The 12,264-nt window shown below is 37.9% G+C and overlaps 1 protein-coding gene across 2 annotated transcripts in view; it reads right to left on the bottom strand.

The window, feature by feature from the left end:
* CHCHD3 (coiled-coil-helix-coiled-coil-helix domain containing 3) overlaps positions 1 to 12,264 on the bottom strand; it is a 267,701-nt gene that overhangs the window by 84,919 nt on the left and 170,518 nt on the right. For both annotated transcript variants that reach the window (XM_054015802.1, XM_054015812.1), the window contains exon 5: positions 6,985 to 7,068. In XM_054015802.1, coding sequence (XP_053871777.1) covers positions 6,985 to 7,068 — 84 coding nt within the window. The remainder of the gene's footprint in view (positions 1 to 6,984; positions 7,069 to 12,264) is intronic.

Raw genomic sequence — 12,264 nt, 5'->3', positions numbered from 1 at the left:
CAAGGAAATTATTCACCCTGGTCAACCAACAAGTAGATCTTTGCCAGTCAGCCAAGTTACACCCCAGAGGTAAATTAATTAATTCTCAGACTTAATGTTTACAAAGCTCTCAGTTCCTCACATAAAATGTATTACACACAACTGCACGTTATCATCATTTTCCACTCTGATGGACCCAGCCCAAAGTCTCCAAACATTTTATCGATATCATTGTCATTTGATTCTGAAAGCCATGAATGAATGAAGTCCAAACGTGTACAGAGAAAATGTGTTTGCTGTACTAACTGCAGCTCTTAAACACAGGATGTAAGGAGTTGAATCCTTTCCCGGTTATAAAATTCTTGCTGATACAGTAATGAAATATCTCCACGAAAAGGAACAGGGTGATAGCGTATTTATTTTTTAAATTAAGCATGCTTACGCTACTCCCAATATATTGTAGAGAACACAAAGGTTTGAATTGCTTTGTTATAAAACTTTTTGATTCTCTTATTATCTACACCTTGCAAGCTGCAGCTGAGTTGTTGAGTCTCAGAAAGCGTAAACAAAATACTGGAAAGTATGAACAAAAGTGAAACCCATATTGTTTGCATCTTAGTACTTATGTTCATTACAAACTCAAAAAACGGCAAGACTTGGCTCTGAAGCTGAACTGTATATTATCTCCTTTTCAGAGCCCTGGGGCTATCATTGCAAAGCACAGTGGCCCATTCTAAGCCCTGAATAGAGAAAAGGAAGAGATCATTAAATTATAATTTCCCTGCACAATTGGGATGAGCATTTCCTACCAACCGGATTAATTTGAACGCAAGATCCCAGAATAAAGCTGCTCAGCAGAAAGGATGGCAGTTTAATGTCTAGTAAATTTGATTTCTCTGAAAACCCTGACACATCATAATAGTGAAATCCTATTTACTGTAGCAAACAGGATGGATTATACTATTTAATACCTGGTATAGTGTGTGCCATCAGCTCACAGCTTTGTGCTCATCTTACCTTAAGGTTAATACTCCTTGACAGCCTAAACGGTAAATAGAATCCCCAAATTAAGTGCTGATCTGATGATTTGTAAATCCTTCCTCAAAATTTAAGTCACAAAAAAAATAAAATGGATTCAGGTAAGACTATCATTTTTCCAGAACTTATGTCTATATTCTTAGGCTCTGATCTGACAATAAGCTTTGCACAAGAAGACCCTCTGCGCCCATAAGAACTCCACTGAAATCCATAGAGAATTCACTGAAGGATCAGAACCTCAGACTTTAAGCTATTTGAGACAGGGATTTTGTCTCTCTCTGAGATTGTACAGAACCTACCACGATGTAGGGGGCCTCTGAGGGCCACTATAATATAAACAGTAAATACTAACAACATCTAGCTCTTTTAAAATACATACACGTACTCTGTACACTGCCCAGTGAAGATACTTCTAGGAAATCAGAAGCATAGGAACTTATTGTCTTGATTGAGCCACAGCCTGACCAACATTAGTGCTTATTTCTTACTCATTCATATGAGACCGACAGAAGTTAAATAATTTTGTCATATACTAGCCTATTAAAAACTCCTTCAATCCTACTCCCACAAATAGGGGCATTATTCCCGTAAGGATAGAGCTGAACACTAAAGGAGAACTGAATGTAAGTTGTTTCACTTCCTATAAACTGTATGACTTATATAGTACCATAGATCTGCATGGTACTGTAAAGGTGAAGAGAGACAGCTAGCATTTCTCATTGATTTAAAAATACTCTAAAGCAACAGCAACTGTGTCAAGGAATGGTGGAGCGCAAGTCGCACTATGAACAAAATTTGTACAATTATTATTATTTTTGTTGGCCTCCAGATAACACAGTGATGAGCACATTAGAAGTGCAAAGACAGATGAGATCTTGAGACAATGTAAAGTTAGACCATTGACAGAATGACTGATATGGCTGATCAGGACAATGGCAAATACAAGAGGGGGACACAATTCTTGGTGTGTGTTAGGAAAAAAAAAAAGGTCGTGGGAGCATGCACAGCTTCACAGACAGAAAGTAGTAAAACCTCATCTCATCAATTCTTACTCTGCGATTTTAAGGAAAAGTCAACATATCGTATGTGTGAACATTTAGGGTACTACAGAATGCAGAGTGGTTCTATCATGAGATATTGTTCTGTGGGCCTTTTTTTTTTTAAATCTAATTTTCTATTATTTTTTCATTTCACTTACAAGAACCATAAACAGACAATGAAGAACATCTACAAATGCATTACAGCTTCTATTCCAATTGCTACAAATAAAGATACCATTGGGTCCTGTTCCCATCAGCATAAAAAAAAAAAAAAAAAAAGTGACCCAAAAACGTTACCTCTGTATCCTACAACTACATATGTACCAATCCTCAGTGATCTGTTCTGATCAGAATGTGTGCAAGGAGCAATGTCCATAAATCTCCTGGGTATATCAGAAGTAGAATATGCCCCTTTAGAGCTGATGAATGAATTTCTCTCTGAAAGTCTAATGTGGGAACTCTTAAATAATGACTTTATAGCCTAACCAGATATACTGTATCTGAAGGTTATTCTTTAACTCCTTTGTTAAACTATTCCATCTTGCTTAGCTGCTGTGGAGTATGCAATAACTCTTAGTTTATGTGCCATCTTTGACCTAGAAACACTAGCAGCTGTTGGGGGAATCACTGTTTTTTGGAAAGTACCAAAGGATTTTTAGGACATAAACCAAATTTATGAACAGCTATTGCCCCTGAGAATAGAATTGTTTATGTTTTAGTACCACAGCTGTCACTGGTGCACAGTTATTTTGTCCTGTATTAATCCCCTGAAAAGGTTGACACATCTTCACTCCAGTCACTGAAATATTTTATAAGCGACAGACTTCATCTGGCAGTGAATATGTATAATAATTTCTCTCCGTAAGGAGCACATTGTGCTGACACTAATCTGTTCTGTTGTCATCTCCCTTTATTATCAATGTCTGCATTGTTTTTTCAGCAGCACAGAAGAACACAAATATGAAGCTTCTAATTGAAAAAAAGCTAAGTAATCAAAAAGCCAATTAATCATACAGATGAGCTCTGACACTTAGTGATGCAATAGACACAAATGCCACCTATTAGTAACCAAGGTATTGTTAAAATGTGCTTATTTGATGTAAGAATGATCTTAAAATTTAATTAGCATGCTTCACCACAGATGACAAGACTAATCATACAAATTTCTTCATATTGACATTTTATTTCTCCAAGTTCCAATCTTTTTCTTCAACTCTTATCTTCTCTCTCTGTTCTACAGCACACAACATTATTTGTGTGCAGACTTCCACTGAAATCAATAAGAGTTTAGAAATAAACTACACGCTACACTACTCTATTAATTTGCACCTTATAGCTCCCTTTAAGCCCACCTCCCCCATTCTCTACAACATGGAGAATCCAACAGCCTCTTCATTCCTTCTTTGGTTACTTTCAGTTCTATTTCTATCATGGTGCTCAAAAATTATCAGCATTGTTTTGTCTAACAAATGACCCGGAGATGGGGGAAGACATCCAGGTAAAAAAATATTCCAAAACTTGGATGCAGTTCAGATCCTAACCTGAACTTTGCATGTAGCCCCTGTTTTTCTTCTTCCAGTCCTGCACACCCCAAAACTTTCCAGAAGATAAACCAGACTTTGGGAATAGAGCTCATCTCATTTCAGCGCCTATGGAACATCCACTGCATTGGAACCTGCATGCCTCAGACTGGATTTACAAACAAACAAAATAATCACCTAGCCAAAGCAATGGTTCTTTAATATATCAATACAAAAGGCAGAATGAAGAAATTAGCTTTCTAACATGCCACGAAAAGCACCCAACTCTGACAGATAGAGGCGCACACTCCATGGCTGAGAACCCTCAACCGAGAAAGTTCTGCTCTCGTCCTGAGAAATTCAATTTCAAGAGGAGAAACCAAGATAGAATCATAGAATATTAGGGTTGGAAGAGACCTCAGGAGGTCATCTATCCAATCCCCTGCTCAAAGCAGGACCAACCCCAACTAAATCATCCCAGCCAAGGCTTTGTCAAGCCAGGCCTTAAAAACCTCTAAGGATGGAGATTCCACCACCTCCCTAGGTAATCCATTCCAGTGCTTCACCACCCTCCTAGTGAAATACTGTTTCCAAATATCCAACCTAGACCTCCCCCACTGCAACTTGAGACCATTGCTCCTTGTTCTGTCATCTGCCACCACCGAGAACCAGCCTACCTCCATCCTCTTTGGAACCTCCCTTCAGGTAATTGAAGGCTGCTATCAAATCCCCCCTAACTCTTCTCTTCTGCAGACAAAATAACCCCAATTCCCTCAGCAGAGAGAAGATGCAGTAGAGATTCTGCATTCCTTGACACATGGGAAGGAGTGGTCCATTAAAAATGTTCAGTATTGCACATAAAGCTGGCACTAAAATCAGTACGGTTTGTTATCTCAGTTATACATGCAACAGTACACATTCAACACTGGTACGCTAGATCTCAAATCCACTATGCTAGTCTACTCTGGCCCCTTCTCTCAAGTCTCCTCTACCACTTTAGCTCTGTATCTGCTCTGAATAAACAAAAAGGCACTGAAGGATAAAATGCATTTTACTGTATGTATATGATGTAACTAAAAATATCAAATGACTAACTGTTTATTGAGTATCCTTTGTCATGTCTCCTGGAAACCCGCAACTATTACGCAGAGCCTTAAGAGATATCCTCCTATCAACAAGCCCAAACCAAACTGACAAAAAAGCCTCCATAGTATTCCCCCGTAAGGTCAAACTAATGCTTGGCCGAAAAAGTAAGCCTTGCAGCATGCACCACAAACTACAAGATTCAAGTTTTGGAAGAGCACCAGAAAGAATGCGTTCAAGAGCTGAGGAGTCTCAACTGAGAATGCACTGAGACTCCATGTCTTGATGGTTCAGCTAAGGTGTCATCTTAATGGCATTTTAAAATAAACTGGTATCTGGCCATTTCAAAATATATTTCATTGCCAAAATAATAAGAACTTCATCTGTCTTGTTTGCTAAAAAGTCGCTCAACCCCTAAAAACACTACATCCCATCTATCCTCTAACTAAAACGCTCACTGTGGCCAATTATATACACTGACAATTTGTGCAACATGCTGTCCTCTCTAATCCATTACAAAGTTTTTAGTCCCGTCTGACACAGCTGTATATGTGAATAAATATCAATTACAGTAATATCTTAACCATATTAAGACTTATCAAAACCAAGAAATCTCAAGTATCAGAGGGGTAGCCGTGTTAGTCTGAATCTGTAAAAAGCAACAGAGGGTCCTGTGGCACCTTTGAGACTAACAGAAGTATTGGGAGCATAAGCTTTCGTGGGTAAGAACCTCACTTCTTCAGATGCATCTGAAGAAGTGAGGTTCTTACCCACGAAAGCTTATGCTCCCAATACTTCAAGAAATCTCAAGGTATCCAAAGTTAAGGCTGGCATGTTATTCCTAGATTATAAGGCCAGAAGGAATCACTGTAATTGAGTCTGACCTCTTGTATAATGCAGGCCCTAGGATTTACCCAAAATAATTCCTGTTTGGCCTAGAATATCTTTTAGAAAAAGAGCCAATCTGGATTCAAAAAATGCCAAAACCCCAAGTAGTTTCAATGGTTAATTATATTCACTGTTTAAAAATTTGCATCTTATTTCCAGTTTGAATTTCTCCTGCTTCAACTTTCAGCAATTCATTTTGTTATACCCTGTGTTTGCTACACTGAAGAGCCCATTATCAAATATTTATTCCCTATATACATACCTATAGACTGTAATCTAGTCATCCCTTAACATTCCTTGAGTCTATCCCTATATAAGGCATGTTTTCCAATCCTTTAATCATTCTCATGGCTCTTATCTGAATCCTCTCCAATTTATCAATATGTTTCTTGAATTGTGGACACCAGAACTGGACACAGTATTCCAGCGGTGGTCACACTGTGCTGAATATAGAGGTAACACCACCTCTTCCACTCTTACTCGATATTCGTGTTTATGCATCCAAGGATCGCACTAGCCTTTTGGCCACAGTGTCACACTAGAAGCTCATGCTCAGCTGATTATCCAGAGGGCCTTTAATTCATGTCGCTTCTTGGATGAAAAGGGCAAAGCTACGCAAGTTGAAAGTTGTCCCAAATGTTGGGACATGCCTCAAAGGATGCCAAAAAGGTGAGAAGCGTGATTTGTTACAAAATGTCATTATGTAAGATGCAAATATTAATAGCAATACATCTTTTTGAAATATTTACTTCATTTAAAAGAACACATTTCATAACACTTCCACGATCATTAAGCTATCTGGATTGTTCCAGCTGTTTGCAGTGTAGTTTCAAATTCTTTTGAGGTAAAATTTGCTAGTGCCTTCTGAACATGTCAAATTACAATAAAGATTAATCTTTCCCTACATATCTTGGCGGTTTGGCTAGGAGCAATGATCTCTGCCTAACCAAAGATGTGATTGTGCTTTTATTTTTTTATTTTATTTATTTGGGGCGGGGGGGGGAGGAAAAAGGGAAGGGGAAGATAATTAAGTTTGAAAATTGTCATTTCACTCATAATCTTGAGAATGTTGGGCAATGTCCAATGAAATAAAACCAGTTCACCTGCACTAGCTCTTCATCCTGTGTGCCCTTTATTGCTGGAAAAGTAACCTCTTGTGAAGATAAAAATAGTTTAGTGTAAATATTGTGAGAGACGAAAACTCATCTTAATGACAATATTAGTCATCAAGGAATCAAAAAATGATTCTCAAAATAACCTCTATCTTCAGTCTTCACTTTTCCTTTTCAAACAAAAGAGACAAAAACCAATTTATACCATCATTTTAATTCTGGCTTATGAAATCCTTCCTGTTGATATTTAAGCTTAAACAGAAACCATGAAGTTGGTAATGGAAATTAACAAAACTCTTAATTAAACAAGAAAAATGGACTCACCCTCTCTTCCAGTCGAGCCAGCTGCTCTTTGTAGTATGCATCATGCTTCTTTAGTTCTCTGTCTTTCTCTTCCAGCTGCTTGGCCTAAAAAAAGAAATGTAGAGATAAAACTGGATCAAGAAAAAGGAGCGCTTGCAGAGCAAAAAGTCTAGTATAAATTGTATCAGTAATTCATATACAGCAATTGAAGACTCCAGCTTAATAGTTTTTGCCAAAACAGTATACAGTATTAATAAGAAGATAATTGCTGCATTGAAAATGTAAATATAATTGTCTATTGTATTATTATTATTATTTGCTCAACAGCTGTGTCACAGTTTGTCCAAATGGAAATGTCACAATGACAGCACCAAGCATACCACTCTGAAATTAACTCTTTACTGGAAGGTTAACTTCATGGCCAATTATTGCATTTAAGAAAACTTCCTCATAATTCCAGACAAAAGCCATGTGTAGTCAGAATGTTAGCATGTTAAAAGTCCAAAAATAAAATGGAAATTTTGGTGTGTAGATGGCCACAGACCCCACACCAACACACACATTTGCATGTGATTTAAAAAATGTCTTTAAATTATCAGCTCTGCATTGGGCCCTGATCCAATATAGCACTTAAGCACGTGTTTAACTTTAAGCTCTTTAGTAGCCCCATTGACTTCAATGAGACAGCTCAGATGCTTAAATGCTTCATTGGATCAGACCTTAAAGCACTGTGTACCTACTGCTCCATTGCCCTGTTGGGGTACCATTAAAAACAACTGAAGATCAAGGCCCTAAAGTTGAGACACCCTCAAAATACATTCATAGGAAAACTTCCAGTGATTCACAAACAAAACTAGACTTTGAATGAAAACCTGTGTTTAAAGAAGTAAGAAATATTGCCATTAAAGAATTGTGTTTTGTACAATTCCCACCCCCACTACGCACACACTTTCTAATAGATTAGGCATAGAACTGAACAACAGATAATGACTTATAACATTGATAGATAAAATGAATTGTTAGCTATATTTTAATGATTTGTAACTATGGGTAGTGAATGAGTACAGATAAGGTAATGCTTGGGCCAAGGCCTGGTTGGCGTAAGTGTGGTTCTTTTACATAGAATTGCTGGTTTGTTTAAAATCACATCATTGCTGACAGAACAAAAGGTAACATGTTGTGCTGGAAGATGTAAGTGAGAGATACGCAAACATGTAATGAAAAAATAAACCCTTTTTCTGGAAAAACCCTGGGTGGGGGGCAGAGGTGACATAAAATGAAATGACCCAGAAACTGCAAAAACAAGCAGAAACCAAAAGTTGAGTAACTGAAGCTTACACACCCATAATGTGTTGGTTACCTAAAACACAAAGCATTGATGTGCTAAAAGGCTATTGGATAAAGATGAAATAATCTGTAATGTAGACATGTATAAAAGACAAGTATCAAAGGGGTAGCCATGTTAGTCTGGATCTGTAAAAGCAGCAAAGAGTCCTGTGGCACCTTATAGACTAACAGACGTATAGGAGCATGAGCTTTCGTAGGTGAATATCCACTTAAGAAGTGGGTATTCACCCACGAAAGCTCATGCTCCTATACGTCTGTTAGTCTATAAGGTGCCACAGGACTCTTTGCTGCATGTATAAAAGATGTAAGTGAACATGGTCCCAAACTGAAGAAGCATCGGACCAGAAATGGAAGAACAGGACTGAAGGACCAGACCAAGGGATCAGAGAAGGTGATGTTTATCACAGAAAGCGGAAGAACTTCCTGGTGCCACAGAATGTGGCCCATTTACCAATTCGGCTTCGTCTGTTATTTGTCTGACATAAATGTAAGTGACAATAATTCTGTCTGAAATAGTATACAGAAAGGAGAAATTTGTCTAAATGGGTGTGGACTTGTGACTCAGTTTCCATACTTTTACCCTGCCAGTCCCTTTTTCACCTCTCTGGAAACTACCACCATTGCTGGAGTGGCAGCTGCTGAATAATTTGCAAAGCTTTTACCGCTGTGTGAGCTGCTTCCTTGTTTACTTTCAGCTAATGGATGTCTGTCCTTTTAATATTATGACTTGAGTGCTCACGAAAGGTACTGGATTTTCAGCACTAGTGAGCGAGGTGGCATTTTATTGCTTTTTGCTTATAGTAGGATATGTAGGATCAATGTGACTCACTAAGGACAGTTTTAAAATATTTATATACTGTGCACACAAATATCACATATAAGAACTCCTTTAGAGGGGAATGTTTGTCAAGGGATTGCTAACAGGATGTAGAACATTTCACCTCTAGGATATTGGTAAAAATTCATCCCAGGCTGATGATAATCAAATAGTCATTGCCCACTGAGGGCCATTCAGTGGCCTACCTAAAATGAGTTATTGATCTCTACTGAGTGCCTTTCAGTCAAGCACCAACATCACAGAACCCACCACAACTAACACCCATGATGGTAGCATCAGCTGGAATGCCAAGGAGACTGGAAATTGAGTGACCTCACTCCTCGAGGCAGCATCTTTAAATCGCATTGGCAGAGCCGCGCTAGGAAACTTACAAACTCTGCTCTCTATATTGTAAGACACAGGACTTATTCTGCTCATCAAGCTCAGGGAATTCCTTTGGCATTCAGCATGTACCATGTTTTTAGGCAAATAGTCTTTCAATGTATAAAATATGAACTCTGCATCCCTCATTTTGTTCCCTGTTTTACTACTTACCTTTATTTCTATCTCCTGAAGCATGTAAAGTTAAAAACAAATAAAGTCATGAATTCAGTACATGAATGGAGGACATAAAGAATACAAAGAGACCAATGTGTGGGTAATGTCAGAAATCCAAGACACATGAGAAAACTATAGGAAAAATCATATTAATCACATTTATGCAGCCTCACAAAAATCTGCTCACCCAGGACGACTAGTTTTATTTTCCAATACAATCATCATAGTAAAGGGCAAGCTATTACATTTGTGCCTGAGCTGGTAAATTTTTATGACAATTTTGTAGGGCTGCATGTATGGTCTAAGAATCACTTAAATTGGAAACACTTACATGTCATTACGCTATTATGGTGTGAAGAAATCCATTGTATTACTGAAATACAATGTTCATCACATCTGAAATATGCTTCCTATTCCAAGCAATAGAAGATTCTGAAAATGCCAGAATCATCAAAAAATAAAATATTTGTTTTTTTAAATCAAGAGCCTATTAAGATCACCAAAATACATTTACATTTCAATGTACAGTGTGCGAACAACATCACACAAGAACCTTTCCATGAGGGGGCAATTAAGAAATTACAGTATCAGCATAACAGGCACTGGCTACAAATACTTTACCATTTCCTCTCGCTATAAAAATCATTTCACCTCTCAGATTCCTAATGCATTATCATCTTAGCTGTCCTGTGCAACTTCATTCCATGTGTGACAATACCTACCATGATCCCTGAAATACTTGCAAACTAACGATCAAAAGGAATACCCAAGTACAGTTAAGTAGCTGAGTAATAAAGAAAATGTAATGAAATTCCATTATGACTATTCCAAATGCTCACAGTAATTTAATACGCTTTAGGTCTTAGAATTCAATATTATAAATACATCACCTGATCCTACTGATGAGACAAAGTCACCCAATGAAACGGTCTTTGAAAAGTCAACAGAGTGTAAAAAATGTCAAAAATGTCACAATGCAATTCACCTTCCACATTTCCAAAGATTCACAACTTTAGGAAGTTTAAGAGTAAAACACAAAAAGGTCAAATATGAATAGTAATGACTGTGGAGACCACAAAGCACCTAATCACAAACTCATTCTCCTCAACTAGTTGAACAGATCAATTAAAATCAATTCCCTGTACTTCACTGAAAGAAACCAATAGTAGCAAATGAAGAGACTCTTCCCTGGAGTGAAAACAGGAAGTGGTAGAATGAGAAATATACAGAAGGCCATCAAACTTGAAGAAGCAGACTTAAACCCCACCTGTTCCATACTAAAAACAGACCAAGTTGTGGGTCGTGGTTAAAACTTGATAACGCCCAAGGACTTGTCTATACAAACACTTAGTTTTCAGCAAACAAGGGGGCAAATCTACCTTGCACGAAATGTCTATGTGTACCCTGCTACCCCACACTAAAAGTTCCCAAGTGTGCTCTGATCTACCCCATTTTGAAACGGGAGAAGATCAAAGCACACTAGGGAACTAGTAGTACACAGCAGTAGACTCCATACCGACATTTAATGCATGGCAGGCTTTTGTGCAGTAGATTGACACCCATCTTTCTGTGAACTAAGTGTTTGTATAGACAAGTCCTAATACAGTTAACATGGTGTCAAGTATCAGAGGGGTAGCCGTGTTAGTCTGAATCTGTAAAAAGCAATAGAGGGTCCTGTGGCACCTTTGAGACTAACAGAAGTATAGGGAGCATAAGCTTTCGTGGGTAAGAACCTCACTTCTTGCATCTGAAGAAGTGAGGTTCTTACCCACGAAAGCTTATGCTCCCTATACTTCTGGTAGTCTCAAAGGTGCCACAGGACCCTCTGTTGCTTTTTACAGTTAACATGGTTATGTCCTGTCTGTGCACAAAACTGAGCAATGTTATAACTGTTCCTAATTTGTGCAACGGCTTTGAATTTTGCCAGGCTGCAACATGGTTTCATAGCATGTACAACACAAGAGCAAAGAATGTTTTATTCATGTTGGGAGACTACCATTTTGTGGCCTAGTTCCCCTTTCTCAACTTGGCAGTCTCTAAACTGTTGAGAGAAGTTATGAACTTATGCATAAAAATGTATATCATGCTAGCTATAACCATGGTAAGCACCATTTTACTTTCCAGCCATGCTATTGTCAGCATGGTTTTCCCATCCAATAATTCACATGGACAGCGCTAGCCAAAACAATGGTATAGACAGACCTTTAAATAGTTTATATGATAATTTAACATGATTTGTAATTGTGTTAGAAACGGACCACTCATTACAAAAGTGTAGGATTGTGAGTGTTTGAAGATAGTTTCAAATACTGATAAAAGTCTATCTATGAAGAAAGGATTGTAGATAAGGTAAAGGTAGATCAAGATAAAGAGTCAAAAGTTCTGTCAACGATGGCCAGGAAATGGCTATATTAAAACAGGATTTTTGCTCAAATCTGAAAAAAAGGTAACTTTCAACACTATTTTGAAAATTTGCTTTGAAAAGGAAAAGGTGTATTTGGAAGTAATGTGCTTCATCCATAAGGAACTCTTGTCAAGGAGTTCTGCTTTTTGCATCTGCCTGCTGTGAACCTGCCTGC

This window comes from Malaclemys terrapin, chromosome 1 (genome assembly GCF_027887155.1).
Source record: "Malaclemys terrapin pileata isolate rMalTer1 chromosome 1, rMalTer1.hap1, whole genome shotgun sequence".
Lineage (NCBI taxonomy): Eukaryota > Metazoa > Chordata > Testudines > Emydidae > Malaclemys > Malaclemys terrapin.
Note: the sequence above shows the minus strand (reverse complement) of the source record. Positions and strands in the feature narration are given on the sequence as shown.